Genomic DNA, 25,014 nt, shown 5'->3' with positions numbered 1-25,014 from the left:
AAACAAGTAGATAAATGAGTTCTTTCTGTTTGTTTGTTTTTGATTTTTGAGACAGGGTTTCTCTGTGTAGCCCTGGCTGTCCTGGAACTCACTCTGTAGACCAGGCTGGCCTCCAACTCAGAAATCTACCGGCCTCTGCCTTCTGAGTGCTGGGATTATAGGTGTGCGCCACCACTGCCCAGCGATGAGAGGGTTCTTATAAAAAGTAAACAAAACTAATAGTGAATACCTCATAGGTTCTGTGGTGTTGCTGGGCGCATTTACTTACTTTGTTTTTGCATCTTCATGGTTGCTTCTTTCTCTGCTCAGTTTGGGACTTGCTGAGCTTTCTGATCAGTGGGCGTCATTCTAGGTTCCCTCTCCCTCCTCCTCCCCTTTCTCTTTCCCTTCCTTTAATCTTCATGATTGCTCTGTTGCGGTCTGCCTGCCTGTCCATCTGTTGTCAGTGTCTGTCTGTCTGTCTGTCTGTCTGTCTACCTACCTATCAGTAGGTTTGGAGGGTAAAGGTTCTTGTTGGGTTGCTGGGTTGCAAGCCCAGTGACCTGAGTCCCAGTGCCGCAGCTAAGAATCTGTCATGGCAGCACCACTCTTTTTTTTTTTTTTTTTTTTAAACAGATCTTGCCTGAGTTTATTTGTAAGAACAGCATAGAACACTGGTCATCTGCAAATAGTGTGTGGGGAGGTGTGTCACAGCAGTCCGTCTGTCTTCACACTGGCAGGAGCCTTTTCTATGGGGCCTTCACAGGGGCCTGGGCACCTTTGGGAGCCTGGGCTGGAGCTGAAGCCTGGGCCTTAGCTGGAGCTTTGGCCCCTGCCTTGGTTTGGACCTTAGGCTTCGGTTGGCAGAGCCTCTGACCCTTGGCCATGTAGCTTCGAATCTGCTTCCCAAGCTTGGGGTGAACGATGAAAGCCAGACGGCTGAGTTTGCGGCTGGGGCCCTTTGGCATCTTGGGCTTGGCAGCTTAGGCTTCACCAGGGCCTTGATGGCCTCTGCTCGCACACTCACTGCCTTTGCATTGTTGGCCTGCATCTTCTTCAGGCCTTTCTTGTTGTGCTTCTTGGCAAGGCGCATGTTCCTCAGGAACTTGGGGTCAACTCCCTTAAGAGATTCATATCTTTGCGACCGTGGTTTCTTGATGCCATTTCTGTGCCATTTGTGGGACTGGTTGTGTGTGGTGTGGTTCTTGGACTTGGCCATGTCTGCACGGTAACCTGCGGCTCCCGCAGCGCCTGGGACCGGAAGAGAAAAAAGGCAGCACCACTCTTAGAACAGGAAAGGAGCCAGAGATAGCAGAATCCCTGAATTCACCCCTAAGTGAGATACCCACTCTCAACAAAGGGGAAGCAGCTAACCCACTCCTGAAAGGTCTACTCTGGTGTGTGTGTGCACATGCTATCTGTCTCCCCATCTATCTCTCACCTACCAGCTATCTATTAGCTGTCTTCTTACTCCCCAGCGACTAAACCAGTTGTCTTATTTTGCAGCACCTTGTGTCTGGGAACCGTGGGAACCGAGGGCCTTTCTCACCGTCGGTGAGCATTGTACCACTGCGACACTTCCTCAGCATTCTTTTACCTGCCTTCTTGCTTTTATGTTTTTATTATTTTTTAAGATTTATTTATTTTTATGTATATGAGTACACTATAGCTGAATAGATGGTTGTGAGCCTTCATGTGGTTGTTGGGAATTGAATTTAGAACCTCTGCTTGCTCTGGCTAGTCCTGCTCGCTGGGGCCCAAAGTTTTATTTATATTATTATAAATAAGTACACTGTAGCTGTCTTCAGATACACCAGAAGAAGGCATCAGATCTCATTACGGATGGTTGTGAGCCACCATGTGGTTGCTGGGATTTGAACTCAGGACCTTCGGAAGAGCAGTCAGTGCTCTTAACTGCTGAGCCATCTCGCCAGCCCTGCCTCTTTGCTTTTAAAAAAGATTTATTTTTATTTAAATGTATAAGTGTTTTTCTTGGATGTATGTGAACCGTCCAAGCAAAACACATCCCTGCTGCCTAGAGAGGCCAGAAGAGAGGGGCAGGTCTCCTGGAACTGGAGTTAAAGACAATTGTGGGCTGCCTTTTGGGACTGGCAACCAAACCCAGATCTTCTGCAAGAGCAACTCATGCTATTAACCAATGAGCCATCTCTCCAGCTCCCACCTTCCCTATATGGAGAGAGCCTCGCAGAAATTCCCAGGTTGGCCTTGAATTCTTTCTGTAACTCAAGCAGGTCTTTAACTTACAGACTTCCTTCCCCAGGGCTCCAGGGTAGCTGAGAGTAGGTGGAAGCAGAGTCAAGCCCTGCTCTCTTAGCCCAGAGCATCAGAGCTCAAAACAGCTAACCGGGGAAGCTTTGAAGTCTAAGGTGGTTGTTGAATGGTGTCTTCTTAGCCTCTGCAGAAACTGCTCATTCTGAGTTCTGGATTCATCCTGATGTATGTTTTTGCTGCATGGGAATTCATTACATCTACTACTTTATAACCTGCCTTTTAACCTCATTTATAACAACATTTCCATGTGCTTAAATACAACAAAGTCCAGGATTCTGTGGACACACATGCTTGTTACATTTATCTTATCAGTCTCCCGTTGGATTGTGACTAGGATTATCCCGAACTTATGAACTAGGGAAAGGTTTTTTTTTTTTTTTTTTTTTTTTAATATTTATTCTTTAGGTAAAATGCTCTTTAGTAGTATGGGCCATTCACAGTGGGAGAAGTTGGGTAGAAGCTCTAACAACAACCCACCGAAGGAAGGGACTTCCTAGTCTATAGACGTGTTTATGTTTTAATTTATATACACTTATTCATATATTTATATGGTTTAAATCCTCGTTTATAGAGGGCCCTGAGTTCAGCAGGTGAGTGAAGAGCCTAGATCAGATAATATGGCTTCATTTATTATCATTTATTATTCATTCTGTCCTTTCACCCCGCCTTGAAGCTGGCTACATGCTAGGAGTATAGCAGCTTAGGGAAGGTGCCAGATGGGCAATAGGGCACCCTCTACAGGACAGTATCTGAGATCTCAAGACATACTCTATGGAATGGAAGTTAGAGCCCAAGGGGCTTATGGGCATCAACTTTATTTCTGGTTGTTTCTTGCTGAAATTGGAGCATCACTGGAGCTAAGTCCCTCCCCTTCTTCGTCTTGTATCAGACAGTCAGTTGGTGATCTTTGAGTGAGAGATTATATCAAGAGATGTTATGCATGTGGCTCCATTGATGTGCTGAACAGTGGTCTGCATGAACTGAGCTAACAGGCAGATGAGACAGGAGCCTCTTAGGCATAAGGGTTTTACAACATGGGATGATGGTTGTGGTGGTGGTGATGACGGTGATGATGATACAGGGTCTCACTCTGTGGCCCTCACTTGGCTTGGAACACACTTTATAGGCCAGGCTGACTTCAAACTCACAGAGATCTTCCTGCCTCTGCTTCCTGAGTGTTGGGATTGAAGGTGTTCCTTGGCACATCATGTACTTTAAGTAATAGTGATTTTCTTTAGTTCAATAGAGAGAGGCACAGAGACAGATTACAGGTAAAATATCCTCTAGTAGCTTTTGACACCGAGGAAGGGGAAGCTGGGATAGGAGATCCAGAAACAACCTCTTGGTCTATATTTTTAATTTAATTAAACATTTTGATATTGCAAGCACACACACACACACACACACACACACACACACACACACATACACACACAGACATAAAACCAATAGTATAATACACTTCAATGTGGTAATGAATATGTTTGTATGTTCATTTTTTAGATGAATCCCAGAAATGGAATCACTAGGTCTGAACATACTGCATTGGTTGTGTATGTGTGTGCTGCAGTACACATGTGTAGGTCAGAGGTTATCTTTCCAAGTGAGTTCTCTCCTTCTACCATCTGTGCTCAGGAGCTAGACTGTCCCCTATCAAGGCTCCTCCCATCTCCTATCGAGGCTTCTCCCATCCCCCATCCCCTATCAAGGCTCCTCCCATCCCCCATCTCCTATCGAGGCTCCTCCCATCCCCCATCCCCTATCAGGGCTCCTCCCATCCCCTATCGAGGCTCCCCCCATGTCCCCATGTCCCATCCTCCATCAGGCCTCTTCCCATCTCCTGGGCTTTTCCTTCCTTCCCCTTGCCCTGACCCTGGCCTGCCCACACCCCTCTTCCTCCCTTTAACACATGCCTATGCCACATTTTTCAGGTAGTTGTTCCTCTCCCTATAGCTGGAGGCTGCTTTGTCTGAAATGGATTAGAAGCTGTTTGCTGCAGTGCAAATGTCCACTAAATGGAGAAACGTGAACAGAGAGCATGGCTATCGCCCAAGGGGGATTTGCTTGAAGCTCAGTAGTCAAATACTTCCAAGCCCGTTCCCACAGAGAGTTAGGGAAATGAAGTGAGTGTGGGACAGGCACCAGCTCTGCAGGGGCTTGGCTTCCTCTTTACACCTGCGCTGGCCAGTTTGTTTATTCAGAATTTTCTCTTTTGCATGTTAACCACATTCCCTGATGGCAAATTGGCTTTGACTCTGTATCTTCCTTTGCTTTATTTGGTTAAGAAACAGTCACGTGCACATGTGCTCATGCACACACACACACACACACGCACACACACACACACACACGCACACACACACACACACACATACACTCTACACTCCGTAGGCTCCTGGGTTTAACATTCTGCCGGTTGAGAGAGCTACTGTGTACCAAAGCTTCCTGCTCAGGAGAGCAGAAGGCCCTGGGATCCGCTCTCTAGAATCTCACTGGTGAGTGCTATCACCCCCACTTAGATGAGAAAAGAAATTCAGAGTTGTTAACTTTTTCATGGTCACCTAGGGAATTGATCTGTGGAGCTGAGACTTGAACAATGTACAACCTACATTGGATTTTTTTTCTCACATCAAGTCTGCTTCTACTACAGAAGGGACCCATGTCCATCATTTCAGTAGTTCCCAAAGCCACATCCATGAGGGAGGAGAGCTAGGCCTTAATCTCCCCTTACCTGTGTGGGAAATGAGGGGTGGTCAGGTCCCCACTCTGTCCCCAGTGTGGTGCTGAAGGAAGGTCAGCGTGCAGTGTCTTTGCCCTCACAAAAGGACATAATCAGTCCCCCAATGCTCCCTGTCATTTTCAGGATGCCTCCTAACATAGCAGGGACACCTGGGTCAGATGCAACCTCGTGGACTTGGCTTTTCAGCTTTTAGAAGTGTGAACCATTGGGTTTCTGCCCATTGTGCATTTAAGGCTGTGATGTTCAGCTGTAGTAACCCAGTAAGATGGGGTTTAATAGCAAACTTGGAGACTGAATCTTTCTGGGGACTCTGGCTCAGCCCCTCTAAGTCTGACACTGTAGGCAATGTTTACCCCCTCACCCAGACTTGGGGTCCTTAGGAACAACATAGTGGAGATCATGGAAGAACTCACCTGCATGGTTTCTGGTGGGATGAGATACGACAGCAGCCATAAAGCTGCCAGATGATGAGTAGTCTACAGGAAGCCAGAGCCTGTCAGCGAAGGGAGGAAAGGCAGACCCAGACTCCAGAGTGTGTGGAATGTGCTGGGACTGTGGAGCAGCCAGGAGGGTTGGCTGAACTCTGCAGACTTTGTGGCGGTCTCTGCCCAGGACCCACACTGTGCTGTCTAGAAGGGGTCAGAGATGAGAGAATGATCAAATGCAAGCTGCCACAATGATATCAGGAAGGGCAGAAGTCTAAGTCCTATCTCCTCTCGATGCTCCCTTCTCCAAGTTCACACTTCTCTCATCAGCTTTTCAAGGGCTCCTGTCTCCTCCCACTATCTTCCAAATCCTACATACATGCAAGTGTGTTCATGTACAAACACACACACACACACACACACACACACACACACACACACACACACACACACACTTCTAGGATTTGGATGTTTTTTCCAAGAAACAGCCCAACATTTCTCCAAATAGATAGCATGGGGGCAGCTTCCAGCATTACTTTTAGGGCTCATCCTTCCATCCATCCATCCATCCACCCACCCATCCATCCATTCCTCCATCACATCTATCCACCTAGCCACTCATTCACTTTGTATTGTCTTCATTAGCTGAACATTTATTCTCAGAGACACTTTCCAGCTGAATTCTGTCTCTATAATCTCTTCCACTCCCACCAGCATTTTCCTTCTTATCCTCAAAAAGACTTTGGAATTACCATTCAGTGTTTTATAAGATGATTAACCCTGTGCCTATCCCCTGCTGGCCCGGTTTCTAGCTGTCAGCTTTTGTCTCTCGGTGAGTATTGCTATCCCTATGAAGCCGATTTTGCTGGAATGATGACACCAGGGAGGGAGAAGTGGAGCATAGACCACCTGGGTTAGCGCGTGCTTGTTTAGCAGGCTAACCAGAGCGTGCGTCTTACCTGCTATAGATCTCCAGTCTTTTAAAATGTGTGATGAGCTGTTCATACCTAATTCCAAAGCCATATGAATTGTATGAGATAATGTTTGTGAAATGCTTAGCATGCAGCACACACTGGTAATTATCACCGCAATCCAAGTGTGCAGGCATCTCCGTGACCTACTTTCTCCGCTTAACTGCACTTCATAAGTTTCCTCTCTCGTTACTCACTGCTCATGTTTTTCCTTTTGATGCCCACAAAATGCTTCATTCACCACTGTTACAACTAACTCAGGCATTTCCTTGTTGTTGGACACTTAAGCTATTTCTAGTTCTCGCCTATAAATAACGTGATTAATATTTTAGAATGTAGGTATTTTTTTAAATAGTCAAATGTAGTTTAGTCCAACATGCTTTCTGTCTCAAGCCCATGTAGACTCTTGTGATGAATTCCATAGGTACAGAGAAGACAGACTCTTTCCTTCCTTCAGGGAGCATCTGGGGCTGAGTGGGGAGTGAGCAACAGTGGGCAGGGAGGACTCTGTGCTTTAAGGCTGAAGTGATGTGAAGTGGACATGGCTGAAGGGTCTGTTGACCAGCGGGAACGTTTAACCTCCACCCAGACCTGCTTCTGCTAGGCATTCAGTCTCTGGAACTTGTAAGCTGTTGATCTAAAATACTGATTCTCTTTCCAGAGTGAGGGACAACTGTCGTCATAAGCAGGAGAGCCAGTGTCCGCAGTGGTGGGAAGACAAGGAAAGCTTATTTCTACCCCACAAGCTTGGACTTTGAGGGATGCGGAAGATGGCACCCTGGGGAGTGAGTTACGGATGGTTGGAACCCTGCATGGGAGCACTCTCAGGGAGAGAGGAGAATGGCAGGAGTCGCACCAAGCTGTTTCACCCCTGGATTGCGAGTTCAGGGGCCGAGAAAAGAGGAGGGACTTCTGTGAGTGAGACCCTTTGCTTACTGGGAATCTAGAGGAGCCACTAATGATAAGGGTATGGGCTGCCAGGTCACTGTACCTACCCACCCTTCACCTCAAATCCGGAGAAGTCACCGCCACACTCCCAAGCGCCTCTCTCTCTCTCTCTCTCTCTCTCTCTCTTCTTTCTTTCTTTCTTTCTTTCTTTCTTTCTTTCTTTCTTTCTTTCTTTCTTTCTTTCTCTTTCTTATTATGATGATTGTGTATCTGTAATGTGGTGTGCGAGTGTGGGTGTATACATAGAAGGTACATGGAGGTCAGAGGACAACTTTTACTAGTGTCAGTTTTCTTCGGCTGCATGGTCCCACAACTAAACTTCACAAGTGCTTTTAAGCACTGAGCTGTGTTGCTGGCCCGCCAGACATCATTAAAAAAATAGACCTTGGACAAAAGAGGCAAGACAATAGTCTGGCAGCATCAGACATATTTACGTCCATCTCACGAAACTGGAACTCAACACAACTCCTCTTTCCCTTTCCCAGAGCCCCTGGCAGCCACATTTTAATTTCAATATCTATGAATGCCACTGTTGTAGATCCCATAAGTAAACAGGATCCTGCATATACAGCTTTTGAGACAGAGTCTCGCTGTATAGCCTCTGTTAGCCTGGAACTCACTATGTATCAAGAACGGCCTCAAACTCATAGAGATCCATTTTCAGAAGCCTCCAGAGAGCTAGGATATTAAAGATATATGCTGCTACACCCAGCAAGCACTCAGTTTTAAAGGAAAAAATATTTCATGTGTATGAGTGTTTGGCCTGCATGCATGTATATGCCCCTCAGGCATGCAGTGTTTATGGATCCCATAAGTAAACAGGTTCCTGCTTACTCAGCTTAAGGAGACTGTACACCACACTGGGCATAGCTTGAGCATAGGAGACCTCAAAGCCCACCTCAATAGTGACACACTTCCTCCAACAAGGCCACACCTACACCAACAAGGCCATTTCTCCTAATACTGTCACTCCTTAGGGGCCAAGCATTCAGACACGTGAGACAGAAGAGGGAGCTGGAGCCCATGGAACTGGAGTTGTGGAGCACTGTGAGCTGCTGTGTGGGCTCAGGGAACTACACCTGGGTTCTCTGTAAGAACAACAGGCACTTTTAGTTTCTGAGCCATATCTCCAGCCTTCACATTCAGTATTTTGTGATTGTTTTATTTCAGTATGAAGTAGGAGGGGATTTCCTTCTTTCCCAACATGTTTCTTTTTTTCTTTTTCTTTTTCTTTTTCTTTTTCTTTTTCTTTTTCTTTTTCTTTTTCTTTTTCTTTTTCTTTTTCTTTTTTTTTTGAGGCAGGGTCTCATGCAGCCCTGGCCTTGAACTCATTATGTAGCCAAGGATGTTCTTGAACTTCTGACATTGCTACTTCAACTCCCCAAGATTACAGGTGTGGACCACCAAAACCTGTCATGCAGTGCTGGGGATTCAACCAGGGCTTTCTGCTTGCCAAGCAAGGACTCTACCCACTGAGTTACACCCTTAGGCCCCTGTTTTGATTTAGAAACAGTGTCTTTCTATATAATCACAGGTTGACCTTAGATGCTCTGTAGCCTAGCTAGACTTCGGACTCATGACTCTCCTACTTCAGCATCTTGGATACGATACTGGGATTGCAAGCCTGTTCTACCACATCTGGATATCTATATCATTTATACTATATATGGTATGTACTTATACTATGTATATAGTATATATTTATTCTATCTATCATCTATCTATCTATCTATCTATCTATCTATCTATCTATACCACACCAAGTGTTGAAATCTTTTCAATAACCAGGCTTTGAACCACTGCTCTGGTGCCCTCCCACTCCCCAGACTGAGAAGCACATGGGTATCAGAGATCCCTTTAATCCTATAATACCCAGGTGTGGTGATTTGAATTCATTTGGTCCTCTTAGACTCACATGTTTTAATGCTTGGCCCCTAAGGAGTGACAGTATTAGGAGGAATAGCCTTGTTGGTGTAGGTGTGGCCTTGTTGGAGGAAGTGTGTCACTCTTGGGGTGGGCTTTGAGGTCTCCTATGCTCAAGCTATGCCCAGTGTGGCACACAGTCTCCTTATGCTTCCTGTGCATCAAGATGTAGAACTCTCAGCTACTTCTCCAGCACTGTGACTACCCACTCAGTGCCATGCTCCCCACCATGATGATAATGAAATAAATCTCTGAACCTCCAATTAAAGCCAGCTCCAATGATATGTTTTCCTGTATAAGAGTTGCCATGGTCATGATGTTTCTTTACAGCAATAAGGCTCTAACTAAGATATCAGGTCATCAATGCTTTAAGGAAGAGGGCTGGGTAGGAGGCAGAGTCTGGGTTTGGTCCTGGTTTCTGAGTCTTGTATGTTGTTAGCATGAAGAAGCTTTCTTACTCCCAGTCCAACAGTATGTGAGGTCCCCATGGACTGGCCAGGAATTGAGACAGGATCACAGTCCTATTCTGTGAACAAATAACCTTCCACAAGTACAGCCTCTTACAACGCTACTATAATGACAACGGATGGTTAATGAATCTCCATTGAACAAATGCAGTTTTCTTAGTGACAAATTCCCAGAGCATGGAGGGAGGACAGGGGAGCAGGAGCTCCCTCCTCTCCATCATGTGAGAGAGCAGATGAGCAGATGATCAATAGCCGAATCCTCAGCAGCCACTCCCTTCCTTTGTAGACCCAGGGCTCAGGAGATGCTAAGTGTGCCTGGAAACTTGAGCTTGGCTGGTCAGAGGACACTGCCAACTTACGTATGAGAGAGAGAGAGAGAGAGGGAGAGAGAGAGAGGGAGAGAGAGAGAGAGAGAGAGAGAGAGAGAGAGAGAGAGAGAGAGAATATGAATGTGTGTGTGTGTGTGAGTTCCTGCAGAGGCCAGAAGAGGGCACTGGATCCCCTCAAACTAGTTACTACAGGTGGTTGTATGCCACCTGAACATGTCCGCTGGGAACCGAACCTGAGTCCAGAACACCAGAGACTCTTAGCCATGGAGCCATCTTTCCAGGTCAAGATTTGCTTTAAAAACAAAGTCACACTGAGTACAAATTCAATTCACCATTTGTTGTTTTGTTTTGTTAGACAGGTTTCTCTGTGTAGGCCTGGCTGTCTGTAGATCAGTCTGGCCTTGAACTCACAGAGATCCACCTGCCTCTGCCTCCTGAGTGCGGGAATTAAAGGCATGGACCATCACCACCTGGCCCGATTCATCCCTTTAATGTATATGGTTTAATGTTTTGGTGCAATCATCTCCATGATCAACTGTAGAACACTGTGACAACACATCCCTCACACAGTGTTACCCAAATGGTCCCTAGTTCAATCTCCAATAGTTTCTTCATTCCTCTCTGTAATCTTGTGAACAAGCTCCTCACTGCCTACATTTCTTCAGGCGTTCTGGTCATCCGAACTCCTACCAGAATCTCCCCTGCAGCAGAGCTTACAGTATTCTAACATTTCTCTAGTACACATCTTCAAACATGTCCACATTACTAAAAAAAATAGTTCTAAAGGCCTTAGGACAATATCATTGGGTTTATCACAGCAACCCCCATTCCTGGTAACAGTTTTCTGTACTAGTGACTTTTATTGTTGTGACAACTTAAGGGAAGAAGGTCTTATCTTACTTCACTGTTTCAGAGATATAAGTCTGTCACAGTGGGAAAGCATAGGAAAACTCATGGTGGCAGAAGCCTAAGGTGAGATGTGCACATGGCACAGACAGGAAGCAGAGATACAAGTAGGAAGTGAAAGCAGGTACTTCCTTTGAAGGCCTGCCCCCCTTGATCTCCTTCTGCCCGGCAGGCATCACCTCCTAAAGGCTTTACAGCCTTCAAAATCATGCCACATGCAAAGTTCTTAAAACACGGGCCTGTGGCAGACATTTTATAATCAAATCACTACAATTCCTTTCAAGAAAGGGGAAACTCAACTTAAAATTCATATAGAATTCTAGGAGTACAAACTAGTCAAGATTATGGTTTTTTAAAATTTTTAATAATAAATAAAGTATAACATAATATAATAAGATAAAACAAAAATGAACAGGTTAGAATTGGACAGAACAAAGAGAAGGAAAAGAGCCAAAGAAAGGCACAAGAGTCAGAGAGACCCAGCCATTTGCCCACTCAGGAACCTCCTAAAGACATAAACTGGAAGCCATGATGTGTATTTAACAGACCTAGTTCCGAGCCGTGCAAGCTTTGTCCATGCTGCCTCTGTCTCTGAGTTCACATGAACATGGCTTATGTTGGTTTAGAGGGCCTTGTATTCTCGGTATCCTCCATCCCCACCTCCTCTTCTGCAGTGCTCTAGTGGTCAAAATTATGTTTAAGAGGAAGAGAATTGTAGGACTTACTGGTCCGAGTTTCAGAACCTGCTATAAAATCACAGCAATCGAAATATTATGGCTGTGGCATACTGAGCAATGAGATAGGCTAATGGGCATTTATAGAATGCCTATTCTATTCTATATTCCATGTAGAATGAAAGAGTATTCAGAGTCTGGAAATAAAGCCACACATATGTCAACTATCTACGTATAGGTACATCTACATCTACATAACAAATGTATGCATGCATATGGCGCTAAAGCTCAGACAAGAGCCTTGTACACACACACCACCACTGAACTACATTCTCACTATACCCCAGTGTATCTCAGTGTATTCCCAGTTAACCTGATTTTTTTTTCTCCTCAAGGCAGAGTTTCTCTGTGTAGCCCTGGCTGTCCTGGAACTTGTTCTATACACTAGGGTGGCCTCCAACTCAGAGATCCACTTGCCTCTGCTTTTCGAATGCTGGGATTAAAGGGGTGGGCCACCACTGCCTGTCTTAATTTTATTTTATAGTTTTTTGGAGACAAGAGTTTACCATCCTTCCAGGCTAGCCTCAGACTCCTGGGTTCAAGCCGGCCTCCTGAGCTTCTCAAGCATCTGGATGGCAGGTTTGGGCCACCCCATCAGCTTCAGTGGGTTTTATAGTTTATTTATTTTTTTCATTCTGTATCTACCTGTGCATCTCTGTGTGGGTTTGTGCATGTGAGTGACGTTGCCCTCAGAGACCAGGGATGTGGGATCCTTCAAGCTGGAGTTACAGGTGGTTGTGAACTGCCTGAGTACTGGGTGCTGGAACCACAATTCTAGTCCTCTACGAGATCAGCATTCAGTCTTAACCACTGAGCTGTCTTTCTAGCCCCAGGCTTCAGTTGAGTTTGGACAAGAACACCAAGGCCAGTTAAAGAGCAGTCTCTCACACGCACAAGAATGAACTGGGCCCTTACCTTAGTTTATATGGAAAAATTAACCCAGAATCCACTGAACACCTAAATGTAAGAGACAAAGCTGTACAAGTCTTATATGAAAATATATGAGGAGGTTTCAAGTCCTTGGGTTTGGTGATGGTATCTTAAACACGATACTAAAGCAACAGCAAAGACAAAAACTAATAGAGTATATTTTTCAGATTTCAGAGCTTCTGTCCAGTAAAGGATGCTACTGAGTGGGAAGATAACCCACAGGATGGGAGAGAATATATAAAATATATCTGATATGGGCAAATGAAGAACCCCTAAACCTGAATAACAACAAGCAGATTTAAAATGGACTAAGCACTCCAACAGACATTCTTTCAAAGATGATATACAACTGGCCAATAGACACATGAAAACAAATTCAACCTCACTGGTCACTAGGGGAGTATATAGCAAAACTACTGTTAGCAAATGAAACAAATTCGCTACCATCACCCAAGCTCTTACAATTAGCTAGTGCTTCCTACCCACTAGGAGAAGAAAAATAAAAATATGGAAAATCAGAAGTGTTAGAGATTGTCTTCATTTCTTTTCCTGATTAAGTGATAAAAATTTTCTGACAAAAGCAATTTAAGAAAGAGTTGATTTGGGCTCATGGTCCATCATGGGGCTGCAGGGAGAGTCAAGGGGGCAGGAAGCAGCTAGCCTCACTTCATTCACAGCTAGGAGGCAGAAAATGATGAGTGCAGGCTGGCTCAACTCCTATTCTCCACTCAACCAGCACAGGATCCATCTAGGGAATAGTGCCGCCCATGGTAGGCAGGTCTCCCCACCTCAGATAAGCAATTGGAGGCCCGTGTCCATGGTGATTCTAGATTTGGTCAGGTTGACAATACTAAGCGTCACAGGGACGATAGGAAGAAATTAGGAATGTCATTTCTTGTTGGTGGGCTGTAAAATAGTGCAGGTACTGTTGAGGATGGTTTGGTAGTTTCTCAAAAAGCTAAACACACATAGCTGTGGTGGGACACACCTGTAATCCCAGTACTTGGGAGACAGAAGCCGCAGCAGGAGGAGTTTATGATTACCCTTGACTACAGAGTGATGTTGACGCTAGCCTGGGCTGCATGAGACCTTGTCTCAACAATTTAAAAAAGCCAAATACTTACATTTAGCACACAACCTACAATTCCTTTCCGAGGAATCAAAGAATAGAAAACACATTTTCAGACAAAGTAAAGAAGGTTCATTGTTCTGTGGTATTGTGTGTGTGATTGTGTTATGTGTATAGTGTGTGTATGTGGTATGCATGTGGTATATGTGGTGTGTGTATGCATGTGAGAGAGAGAGAGAGAGAGAGAGAGAGAGAGAGAGAGAGAGATTGTGGTATGTGTGTGATTGATTGTGGTTTGCATGTGTGGCGTATGTGTGAGTGAGTGAGTGATTATAGGGTCTGTATGGTATGAGTGTGGTGTGTATGTGGTGTATGTATGCATGCATGTGCGTGTGTGCAGGCGTGCAGTGCATGTATGTGCACTTGCATGTGGAGTTCAGAGGGTAACTTTGAGCATTAGTTCTCAGAAGTGGCATCCATCTTATTTTTTCGAGACAAGGTCTCTCACTGGGACCAGGGGCTCTGATTAGGCTGGGCTGCCTGTCATTGAGGCTGAGGGAGGTGCCATCCCCACCTTCTCAGTGCCGAGACTATCAGCAAGCATCACCGTGCTCCATTCTCAGTGCCGAGACTATCAGCAAGCATCACCATGCTCCATTCTCAGTGCCGAGACTATCAGCAAGCATCACCATGCTCCATTCTCAGTGCCGAGACTATCAGCAAGCATCACCGTGCTCCATTCTCAGTGCCGAGACTATCAGCAAGCATCACCGTGCTCCATTCTCAGTGCCGAGACTATCAGCAAGCATCACCGTGCTCCATTCTCAGTGCTGAGACTATCAGCAAGCATCACCGTGCTCCAGGGCTTTATGAGGGTGCTGGGATTGAACTCAAATCCTCACACTTACATGGAAAGCACTCTATTGACCTGAGCGATTTCCCTCACCCACAACAGTACCAATGTTTAAAAACAGCTAAGATAGGGACTGGGGAAATGGCTCAGTGGTTAAGAGCACAGGCTGCTCCTGCAGAGAACCCAGGTTTAATTCCTAGCACCCACATGGTGACTAACAACCATCAATAACTCTACTCCCAAATGGATCCAATGTCCTCTTTTGGCCTTCAAAGGCACTGCAAACACTTGGTGCAAGGACAGATTCTCATATGCATAAAATAAAATAAAAAAATTATACAAGATGCACACACAAATGGGGAATTAAACAGCCAAAAAAAAAAAAAAAAAAAAAGAATGTAATTTTGACACATGTTACCATTTGGATGAGCCTTGGAAAAACGCTCAGTGAGAAAAGTAAGACACAAAAGGACAGCTATGATATAACTCTCTGTATATGAATATTTATTTGTAGATTAGTGAATGTCAGAGGTGACTTGTAGGTAGGGGGTTATCATCTGAAGTTACGCAGTTTGTTTGCAGTGAGGAAGACTTGGGGATTTTAGCTGAGGGCTGTAGACTATTGTAAATGTAATTCTTGTTAACACACACACACACACACACACACACACACACACACACACACACACCTGATGCTCTCCACCACCCATGGCTAACACAGCCCTTAACACAACTTAATAGATGTTTGAGTTGAGTTAGGTCTGAGGCTGGGAGGTCTGGAGGTGTGGCTGATACTGAACACTTTGTGTTAGATTTCCTATTCAGCATCGTCTACACCAAATGTAGTCAACCCCTTTCCTTCTCAAAGTTGCCAAAGACAAGATGGCAAATGTGAATTCTTCCCTTTCAGGGTAGATGTCTGGCCTCTTAGGCCATCTCATTCTTTGTTGAGACAGGGTCACATTCTGTACCCCAGGCTGGCCTGGAACTCCTGAACTTGCTCTCGCCTCAGTGTCAGGATTGTAGGCTGAGCCACCACGGCCACTTTTCATTGCATCTTGGTGTTTCTCTTTTCCTGCTCATCCAGACTGATGGAAGCGGTGGACTCCGGGGGCAATCAGTCAGTGGCTTTAGTCAGAAGGAGAGGGGGTCAGAGCAGATTCAGAACAAGTGAATGGTGAGGCTCAGCAGCCAGCAGATCAGTTGCTGCATGTCATGGGTTTATAAACAAATTGAGGTTGGGGGTCATTGTCAGGAGACTTGAGGATCAGTACCCAGCCCTCAGCTGCCCAGATGAGTAGGAAGTTTTGGCTCATCGTGGAAGGGAGTCTGAATCTCAAAGCGATTCCTTGACTTCCTGCTGAACACCTACTATGTATCTAGTGTTGACAAGATGCTGGGGCTACAAAACAAATGAAGAGCTGAAATACACATGCATGCCAAGACATGGATAATTCTCAACAAAATTATACTAGAAAGCCAGGCACAGGAGACCACATGGTATGTTCTTCTGATCGCATGAATGCCCTGAGAAAGTAACTGTATAGAAGTTCGGTCATTCCTTACTTCTAGGGCTAGGTCTGACTGCAAATGCAAAGGAATCTATGTGGGTTGATGGAGAATGTTCTAAAACTGTACTGCAGTGGTGGCTCATATAACCCACAAGTGCACTAAAACCAGTATTGTGCATTTGGATGAAGTTATGGCTTGCACATTATAGGCTGAAAGCTTTTGTTGGTTTTGTGTTTTTAATCCTAAAACTGCCTCTTCTATGGAAATGTGGATGGCCATCAGGGACAGGAACCCAGAGAATCTACATTTAACTTTGAGGTGAAGCCAGCATGTGACAGTACTCAGGGCAGGAGGGAGACCAAAGGAGAGCCATTTCTACTGAAAAAAAAAAACAAAAAACAAAAAAAAAAAAACCAAAAAACCAAAAAAACAGCTCCCCAAGCCTTTTGTTCTCTTCTCACCTTGACCCTTATTCCATCACTAGGGAAGGGAAGTGCTGGCTTTCAAGCTGACTGGCTAGCCAGAGGAAAGTACGCTGGGCTAGAGGGCACATGGTTTCAGCCATGTCCTCAGCATTGGATGGAAGCCAGGAAGAGAAAATGTGGAGCCTGGCAGATGGGGTCTGAAATTGACACAGCACACCTGCCTTTAGCTCCTAATGCGATGTGACTTCTGGGTACCTGAGTGGCCTCTGGATCCCTCCTAAGGTCCCTGAACAGCTCAGCAAGCAAAAAGTTAACAGTGGCCCAGTAAGGGGAAACTAGGACCATACCAGTGTCTGCACTATATGGTCTGTGCCACCCTGGTTAAGTTTGTGTTTGCTTGAGTGTCTGTTCCATTTTGGAAAGAAGTTTTGGTTATGGTGCCTAGGCTAGCATTAAACTCCTACCTCTACCTCTGACTATAGCGCACATCACTTATCCAGCTTCTAGTATTTTAATTAATTTTTTTAATGGTCATCCCTTTATCTTCTTGGTCTCGGGACTCTGAGGTCTAGAGGTAAATGGCTTGGGATATGGTTCACAGGGTGACAAACTCTGGTCTTCTACTTCTCCTTGGTAGGCAGCCTCTCAACTCTTGAGCCTGCAGCTGGACCCCAGGGCCAGTCTGATGTCGGAGAAATTGTGTACCTTCTCGTAAGGGCCAGAGGGTTTGCAACATGGGCGTGGGAAGAGGGAGCTGGGGATAATTTCCTTTGAATCAAGACCTTTCCCCAGGGAGCTGGGTGGTTCCAACCTGCCCAGGAGCCTGGGACACCCTTGCTGTGGGCAGTGCCCTGGAGGTGAGTCACCGGGAGGGAGGAAGACTGCTCCTCTATGGAAGGAGGCCACCCACCAAGGCTTCATTATCCAGCACAATGTAAAGTAATTGGCTCCATTTAGCCAGTGCCTAATATGAACCTGGCAGTGTGGGAGGCGCTTCCTCCCCTTTATCCCACTTAATCCAGCGGCCTAGCAAAAGGTAGGCGGTAGCATTCTTGTTACTGAAGAGGAAACTGAGGCTCAGGGTGAGGCAGCCTGGTAAGGAGCATGCAGTCCTCACCTTCTGCTGGTTGGAATCTCACTCAGAGCTCAAGATCCATCTCCTTCCCTGCCTCCCCACTGGGCCATGCTTATCCCGTGTTTCCCCATTAGCTCCTGGTACTTCCTTGCCTTGTGGTTGTGGATCTCAGAGTGTCAGTTGCTGGACCAGAGCGGAGCTTCTAAAACCGTTCCCGATCCCACTGGGCTCTGTGTTTGTGCCCCCGACCTCCAAACTGGGCCAAAGAATAAAGTTGAGGAGGAACCCAACCAGATCACAAGGGGTAAACTGAGTCCTGGCCCTCACATCGCCCTGGGAGGTCAACATGGTGACCCTTTAAAAGTCATCGGGAAACCATCCATTGAGATTGAGACTGAGGTCACACTGCTGGCAAGTAGAGGACCTGGAATCAAACCATGGCCTATCTGGGCCCAACGCCCACGCTCTTTTCAACATGCCACGGAAGCTGCCTAATGTTTTAACCTTTAGGGTCCTTCTTTATAGGTTTTTTTCCCTGTATCCAGAAGACATCTGTGAGTTTAGCCAGTAGTTATTTACTTAAGAAAGAAAGGAAGGAAGGAAGGGAGGGAGGGAGGGAGGGAGGGAGGGGAAGAGAGAGAGAGAGAGAGAGAGAGAGAGAGAGAGAGAGAGAGAGAGAGAGAGAGAGAGAGAGAAGTAACCCTCCACATTTATTCTGAAAAGAAATGTGGGTGGGATCTCACTATCACTAGGCTAATTAAGTACTCTAACAGGTTCATCTGTGTGCATCGCTGTTGTTCTGGGGACCGTGTGTAAATGTTCTGCAGCTGTGCTCTCTGCCCCACATGTTCCCAGTGCTCCCAGCGACCCTTTCTAGACTCCCCCCCCCTCCACTCCCCCGTTTACAGAATTTTTGTTTTGTTTGTCGTATGATGCTTAAAATTCTGGAAGGCGAGTGTTAGAAGGAACAGCATTTCATCATGTTCTTGAAACAGAGAACACTTATGGCATGTGACAGCTATAATGAGCTAGTGAGTATGGGGTCCGGGTCGTGTGTGTGTATGTATGTGTGTGTGCGTGTGTGTCTGTGTGTGTGCGTGTGTGTTTCATACTGCCCACGGTTCATTAGTCAGAACTGGCCACATGGTGCAGCCTTACTGCAAGGAGGCAGGAAGTAAGACTCCCCAGTGCCCAGGAAGGAAGAACCGAATGCCAGCATTCCCAGAGAGGAATAGATGCATCTGCTCTATCTATGCGAGAAGTGAAGTCCACAGGTAAGTGGACCAAGGCCACAGTGATGAAGAGTGGTTAGGTCAGGATTTAAACCCAGAGAGGCTGAGATGGGGCTGTTTCCCCATATTAAGATTCCTAATACAGTCATGCCTATGAAGACCATATTGCCACACAAGGTAAGACTCACAGCACCAGGGATTAGGGAGAGGATATACTTGGTGCTGCTATGCAGCCTACCACACTGTGGTCTGTCCTTTTCTTGGAGTCCTAGTCTCCTTCTCCATTGGTGAACAGCCATTTGTCCTGGTTTGCTTTTTTTTTTTTTTTTTCCTTCTGCTTGGAAACACAGCTTCACGGGTAGGACAACTATGCCTGATCCGTCTTCTCCGTAGAGTTGGGCAAATACGAACAATACAATTGCGAAAGTGGCAGAATGGGCTGGAGAGATTGCCCAGTGGTTAAGAGAACTGGTTGCTTTTGCAGAGGACCCGAGTTCAGTCCCTAGCACCCACACTGGGTGGCTCAGAGCTGCCAATCACTCCAGTTCCAAGGTATTTGATGCCTTTGGCTTCCACAAGAACCTGAACACGTGTGCGCACCCCCCCTCCATACAAAACACACATACACAATTACAAATTAATCTTAAAAAGACAGTGCTAGCTTGAGCTGAAAGTTTCTCTTAGGGAGCCAGAAGCTACTGTGGCCAGGAATGAGGCAGCCAGTGGTGCTGCTCAAATTAGCCATCATTTTGTGCATGAAGAACGGGCAGGCAGCTGTCTCCCGGGTCTCCTGTAGACATCTTGCCCTGCCTTTGCTTCATGCCTACACATGGAGGAGAACTGAGGAGAAAGTTGGCAGGCTTCTCCCTAACACCTTTGATTCATTGACTCACTTGGTGAATGTTTATTGGCTATTTCCACATTAGTAACATCGTCGGCCGGGGCAGCCGTGGCCTCAGGAACCTCTTTTTGGTGCCATGTGGAAAGACTTCAGATCATGCCTACATGTTCAGTGTGGAGGCAAATTCCAAACCGTGAGGAGGAACAGAGACCGGCTCAGGGGAGCTGGGCTCCATCCCAAATTGGGCCAATCCCTCGGACAAGTGACATCACATGCACGTTACTGCATCTGCCGCACTGTTAGCTTCTGATTGTGTATGGCTTCCAGACAATCCCTCCAGATGCCTTCCTCCAGGAAGACATCTTTGTCTTAGCACTCACAGTTTTGTTCTTATTACATTTGCTTGTGTATAGTGAATTATGTGTGCACATATATGATAGCGTGTGTGAGACAGACAACCTTCCGACACATACAAGGATGCGGGGATTGAACTCAGGCCGTCAGGCTTGGCAACAAGCACCTTTTCCTGCTGGGCCATCTCGCTGGCCCTTATTCGAGATCCAAGTGCTTTGTGATAGTAATGGTGGGATAAGCGATAATGATGGTAATGCTTGGAAGAGCTCCCCACGTGCCAGGCACCGTTTCATGTGCTTTCATGTTGTAACTCACCACATCCCTGTCCTATCTCTGTGAATTAAGGGCTGTTATTACCCACCCTCTGCACAGGAGAAACCCGGGGCACAGAGAAACTAAGTAACTTGCCCAAAGTTGCACAATAACTAGGCGGCAGAGCCAGGATCCAGATTGCAGAAGTCACGCTTTAAACTACCCTTAAACACAGCTTCAGGACTGGAATGCAGCATGAAATGGAGACCCGGAGGACTTTAAACCTCTCAAAACCATTTCTCTGCCACCCTAAAACCAGACACCCCCCTGGCATGGCAGTGTGGACCAAGGAGTTCCTGGGCAGGGAGGGCTTTCCTGGGAGTCCTTGAATTCTGTTTTTAATACTTGACCTTGAGAAAATTACTCCCTTGAATCTCAGGGTCCTCAAAGAGCAGAGGATGCTCATGCCTACCTCATAGGGGGAAGACGATACAATACGCAACATTAAAAAAAAAGGGACAGTTATGGAAGAATGCTTGGTGACTGCTCTGCAGGAAACTGTGAGACTAGAATGCAACAGCTGCAGAGATGACTGTTTCGAGTGTGTGTGTGTGTGTGTGTGTGTGTGTGTGTGTGTGTGTCTCGGGCGCATGACTGGGGATGGGTGGGAACATATGCTGGAATGAGCAGAGAGCAGGGAGTGAGGGAACGCATCCAAATTCCAGCTCTGCCATCACCTCCCTGTGTGATCCGGCAGGTCTGGCAGGCCACCAAGTCTTCCGGTTCCAAGGTGAGGGGGTGGAACTAGAAGATCTCCAAGGCATTGACGAATACTATCAGTTTAGAAAGCCCCTGGCTACGTTCTTCAATGAATGAACATTCTTACAGCATCCATTTCTACCAAAGCAGCAGCCGCCTTTTCTTCCTGCTGTGTACTTGAACTGGGAACAGAAGGCATTTTACCTTGGCATGTAGACTCCTCCCCTCTCAAACTGGCAAGGCACGCCAAAAACCCCAATTTACCCTAGCCAGTTGCCTCAGGCTTGTGATTACAGATGGCCAGTCAACGGACTTTTCTTTTTTTCATTTATAAATCTCATAATTAGATAAATGCAGAAGAGACAGGTAGGCAAAATGAGTAAGATTAAAATATCTTATAATCCCACTATTCACAGAGGATCTCTATTAAGATTTTGGCAGATAGCCTTTCAGATACTGTCTAGAGTTCTATTTTCTAGATGCATTGAAGTCAGTTTTAGCTTTATTTTTGAGATGGGGGGGGGGTCTTACTCTATAGTTCAATCTGGCCTGGAAGTTTTGGCAAGTTTCCTGCCCCTGCCTCTCAAGTGCTAGTTTTACATGCATTCACCACTGCACCTCACTCTTTATATGAATTTTAATTAAAACTTAATCCATATAACTCTATCAAAAATATTCATCATAAGAGCCCAAACATTCTTATTTTGCAAGCAAATAGGAACGATGCCTAGGTAGTTAGGGATTGGAGAAGTCAGGGAAAATCTATGTACAAGAAGTGTCTGGGTTGAGATTTATAGACAAGTGGATCCTTGCACACGGGACTGGCAAGGTGGCCTGGTGGGTAAAGGGGCTTCCTGTGCAGGCCTAGTGACCCGAGTCTGATCCCAAAATCTATCTAAAGGAGGAAGGACAGAAGTGACTCTACCAAGTTGTTCTCTGAAGTTCACACATGCTGCCTGGTACATGCATGCATGCATGCATGCATACATACATACATACTACATAAGTACATGTAACACACACACACCAGTAAGTGCCACGTGGCTACAGTGAAGGGCAGGCAACTAACAGGACAGTAGGAAATAGCTATAAAAAGACGCCATAGCCGGGTGACTTACGAACAACAGAAACGTGTTCCTCACAAGTTTGAGGCTTTGAATTCAGCACCGAGAGATCCTAGTTAGAATGGATGATCTTTCTCGGTTAATACTTTGTGACTTCTCCTTGTCCCCCCCCCCCCCCCCCCCGAGGTAGAAGAAGTAACAAGCTCCCTTGGGCCTCTTTTATAAGAACAAGTCTTTTTATAGTCAGCTTCCAAAGGCCTCACTTCCCAGTGCTTCAAAGGCAAACCTGGGGCAACATAAACATTGGTGTTATAGTAGAATGGTAAGAGGTGTGTTCTAGAAAGTACACGCTGGCCTTCAGCATAGAGTGAACCAGAGGAACAGAGAGTGAGACGTTAGGAGGTTGCTGTCATCTTCCACTCGACTGTTATCAGGGTTAGGATCACCAATGGTGGAACTGGGAGTCGGAAGGAACATTTAAGGACAGGCCTTGGGGAGAAGAAGAAATACTTAAGGATAATTCCATCCTGAATGACCAAGATATACAAAACGCAGAGTGGCTGTATGGCTTTGGAAGTGGAACATGACAGTGTTCAACTTGGGACATCATGTAAATACTACGCACCCCATAGAGGACAGGTGTGGGCTACAACTGGCTGCTGGGATCTGAAGTCTTTGGAGACGCTGTCCCTTCTCTAAAGAAAACAGGGATGCCTGAGAGCCTCAAGACACGGAACTCTCAAGAGCCAGAAAGGAAGCCAGGGCACCTGTAGTCATGGAAGCCACAGGGAAACACATTCCTAAAAGGGAAGTGGATGGGTATGAGGTCGGTGTGTCCCTCCACTTTCTCAGGTCTCATCATTTAATCTGAAGCGAGGATGCCTACAACTGGGGAGGGCAGGCAAATTTCCCAAGTCATCCAAAACGCATCAGTGGCAGAAGGAACTTGAATCTCGTCTTTTTTTTTTTTTTTAAAGGTTCATTTACATTTTAAAATTTTTGTTTCTCCGTGCGCGCTCCTCACAGCATATGCGTGGAGGTCAGAGGACAAACTGGGAATCGTTCTCTCTTTACACTAGGTGGAGCCTGGGGATTGACCTGGGTCCTCGGGTTGGCGGCAGGTGCCTTTGGATCCAGTCTTGACTGGCGGTGGGGACCATGCACGCAGAATATCCGCGAGCAGCGGCGGGCGTCCGCGCCGTTTCTCCGGCTCGCCGGGCGGCGGAAGGTCCCCGGGAGGACGGAGGCGGACAGCCCGCGGGGCCCGGAGCGGAGCGTGAGAGCCGCCGCCCCGGGTCCCGCTCGCGCGGCCTTGCACAACGCGCCCGGATAAACGCCGCGTCTCGGGGCAATTACCGCCCTGCCCCGCCGCCGGGGCTGGCTGGGCCGGGGGCCAGAGGTCGAGGGACTCGCAACCACCCAGGGAGCGCGGGCCGACCAAGCCGGCGGCCACCAGCGAGCCCCGCGATTTCACAACGCGCGGCCGGGGGCGGTGGCGGCGGCGGCGGCGGCGGAACGGCGCGCTGACGTCACGGACAGGCCACGCCCCTCCGGAGGGAGCGGTCTTCGTGCTGGGAAATTGTGTCCCTTCGCTATGTCCTCGTCCTTGTCTCCCTGTCTTGCTTTTTTTTTTTTTTTTTTTTTTTTCCTTTCTGGCATCTCTTTCCCAATCCCCTCTCCTTCCTTTCATTTCCCCCTTCCCTTCCATTCTCTTTCCTTCCTGTTTCCTGCCCTTCCTTTCCGCCCACTTTTCTTTTCTCCTTCTCTTCTTTCCTTCCCTTTCTAATATTCTACAATTTTAAAATTTTGTCTACTATAAAACAGTCCATAAAATTTGCTATCTCAACTAAATTTTAAGTACAGTAGAGGATTCGTTGTATTCACATTTTTGAGCAGCCGATCTCTAGAATTTTCCCACCTTGCAAAACAAACTTCACCCACTGCATACAGCATACACCCAGAGCTGCAGCGGTTTTGGACCACCATCCTGTCATCTGCAGTGCCCGTTCATCTTTCCCCGCTTTGTGCCGTTCTTTCTTTCCCCTCAGCCCGCCCTTTTCTTCTCCTCCCCCTTAATCTTTCTTTGGCTTTTTCAAGAGCCCAGTGGCCCCACTGCCCTGTTGGCAGCCCTTTGCAACCCCTGCTAAGCCTGGCCAAGAGGCCTGTCAGCAAGGCTGTTAGAGGGCTGTGAGTCATCATTCCTCCCCCGTGTGTCAGGGCCAGTGGGCGGCCCCTGGAAGCCTCACCTGGCTTTTTGTGGCAGACAAACATGTCCTGCAGGAAACCCCTGCCAGCAGGAGTTAATTAGGGAGACTAACTCCAGCAGAGTCAGAGGGTCGGGATGGGAGCCCCTCTCTTCTCTGGGCCATCCCCAAGCCCCGGGCTCCCCTTCTAGACATGGCAAGACAGCTATGATATGATGATGGTGATGACATCCTGGCTCAAAACCCCTGCAAGTGTGCGAAGCATTCCCACAGACATGAGCTCATTCTTGTTCTCATAACCACCCTGGCAGGTGGTAGGCCCTCCTATTCCCATTTTACAGGTAAGGAAGCTGAGCCTCGCAGAGGCGGAGGGATTTGCCTGTGGCCACGAAGCTGCTATGCAGCCCAGGTGGCAGGGTGGGAACCTAGATTAGGATCACCAAAGCAGGGGGAAATGTGGCTAGGTCCAAGTGCAAAATGGTTTTCTGTTGTTCTCTCTCCGAGTTCCCATCGCACCGGTGTAGACAGAGCCCTTGCCTCTTGGCAGGACTTGGTGGGTAAACCAGGTGAGGAGAGGCCCGATGCAGTGAGCACACAGGCTGATTCCAGGCAGGAGAAAGATGGTTTAATCAAATAATGTTGCCATCCAGATGTCTCAGGTTACCTGGGGTCTTGGCTTTGGTACAGGGACTGTTTGGGGAGGTGAGGGGTCTTCTTGGCTTACTTGAAA

The 25,014-nt window shown here is 46.8% G+C and overlaps 1 protein-coding gene and 1 long non-coding RNA gene across 2 annotated transcripts in view; one reads left to right on the top strand and one right to left on the bottom strand.

Annotated features, from left to right (window-relative positions):
- Positions 1 to 25,014, top strand: part of Gm12446 (predicted gene 12446) — a 44,858-nt gene that overhangs the window by 14,988 nt on the left and 4,856 nt on the right. Inside the window, exon 4 of the long non-coding RNA NR_165272.1 lies at positions 7,069 to 7,321. This is a non-coding gene — a long non-coding RNA (predicted gene 12446). The remainder of the gene's footprint in view (positions 1 to 7,068; positions 7,322 to 25,014) is intronic.
- Gm12447 (predicted gene 12447) lies at positions 590 to 24,351 on the bottom strand. The gene is made up of 4 exons (XM_030253986.1): positions 24,327 to 24,351; positions 23,179 to 23,628; positions 5,425 to 5,640; positions 590 to 1,230 (listed from the first exon to the last, which is right to left on the bottom strand). The coding sequence occupies exons 1-4, from the start codon at positions 24,349 to 24,351 to the stop codon at positions 740 to 742; spliced, it is 1,182 nt and encodes a 393-aa protein (XP_030109846.1). The 3' UTR covers positions 590 to 739.

The sequence above is a fragment of the Mus musculus genome, chromosome 4 (genome assembly GCF_000001635.26).
Source record: "Mus musculus strain C57BL/6J chromosome 4, GRCm38.p6 C57BL/6J".
Classification (NCBI taxonomy): domain Eukaryota; kingdom Metazoa; phylum Chordata; class Mammalia; order Rodentia; family Muridae; genus Mus; species Mus musculus.
Note: the sequence above shows the minus strand (reverse complement) of the source record. Positions and strands in the feature narration are given on the sequence as shown.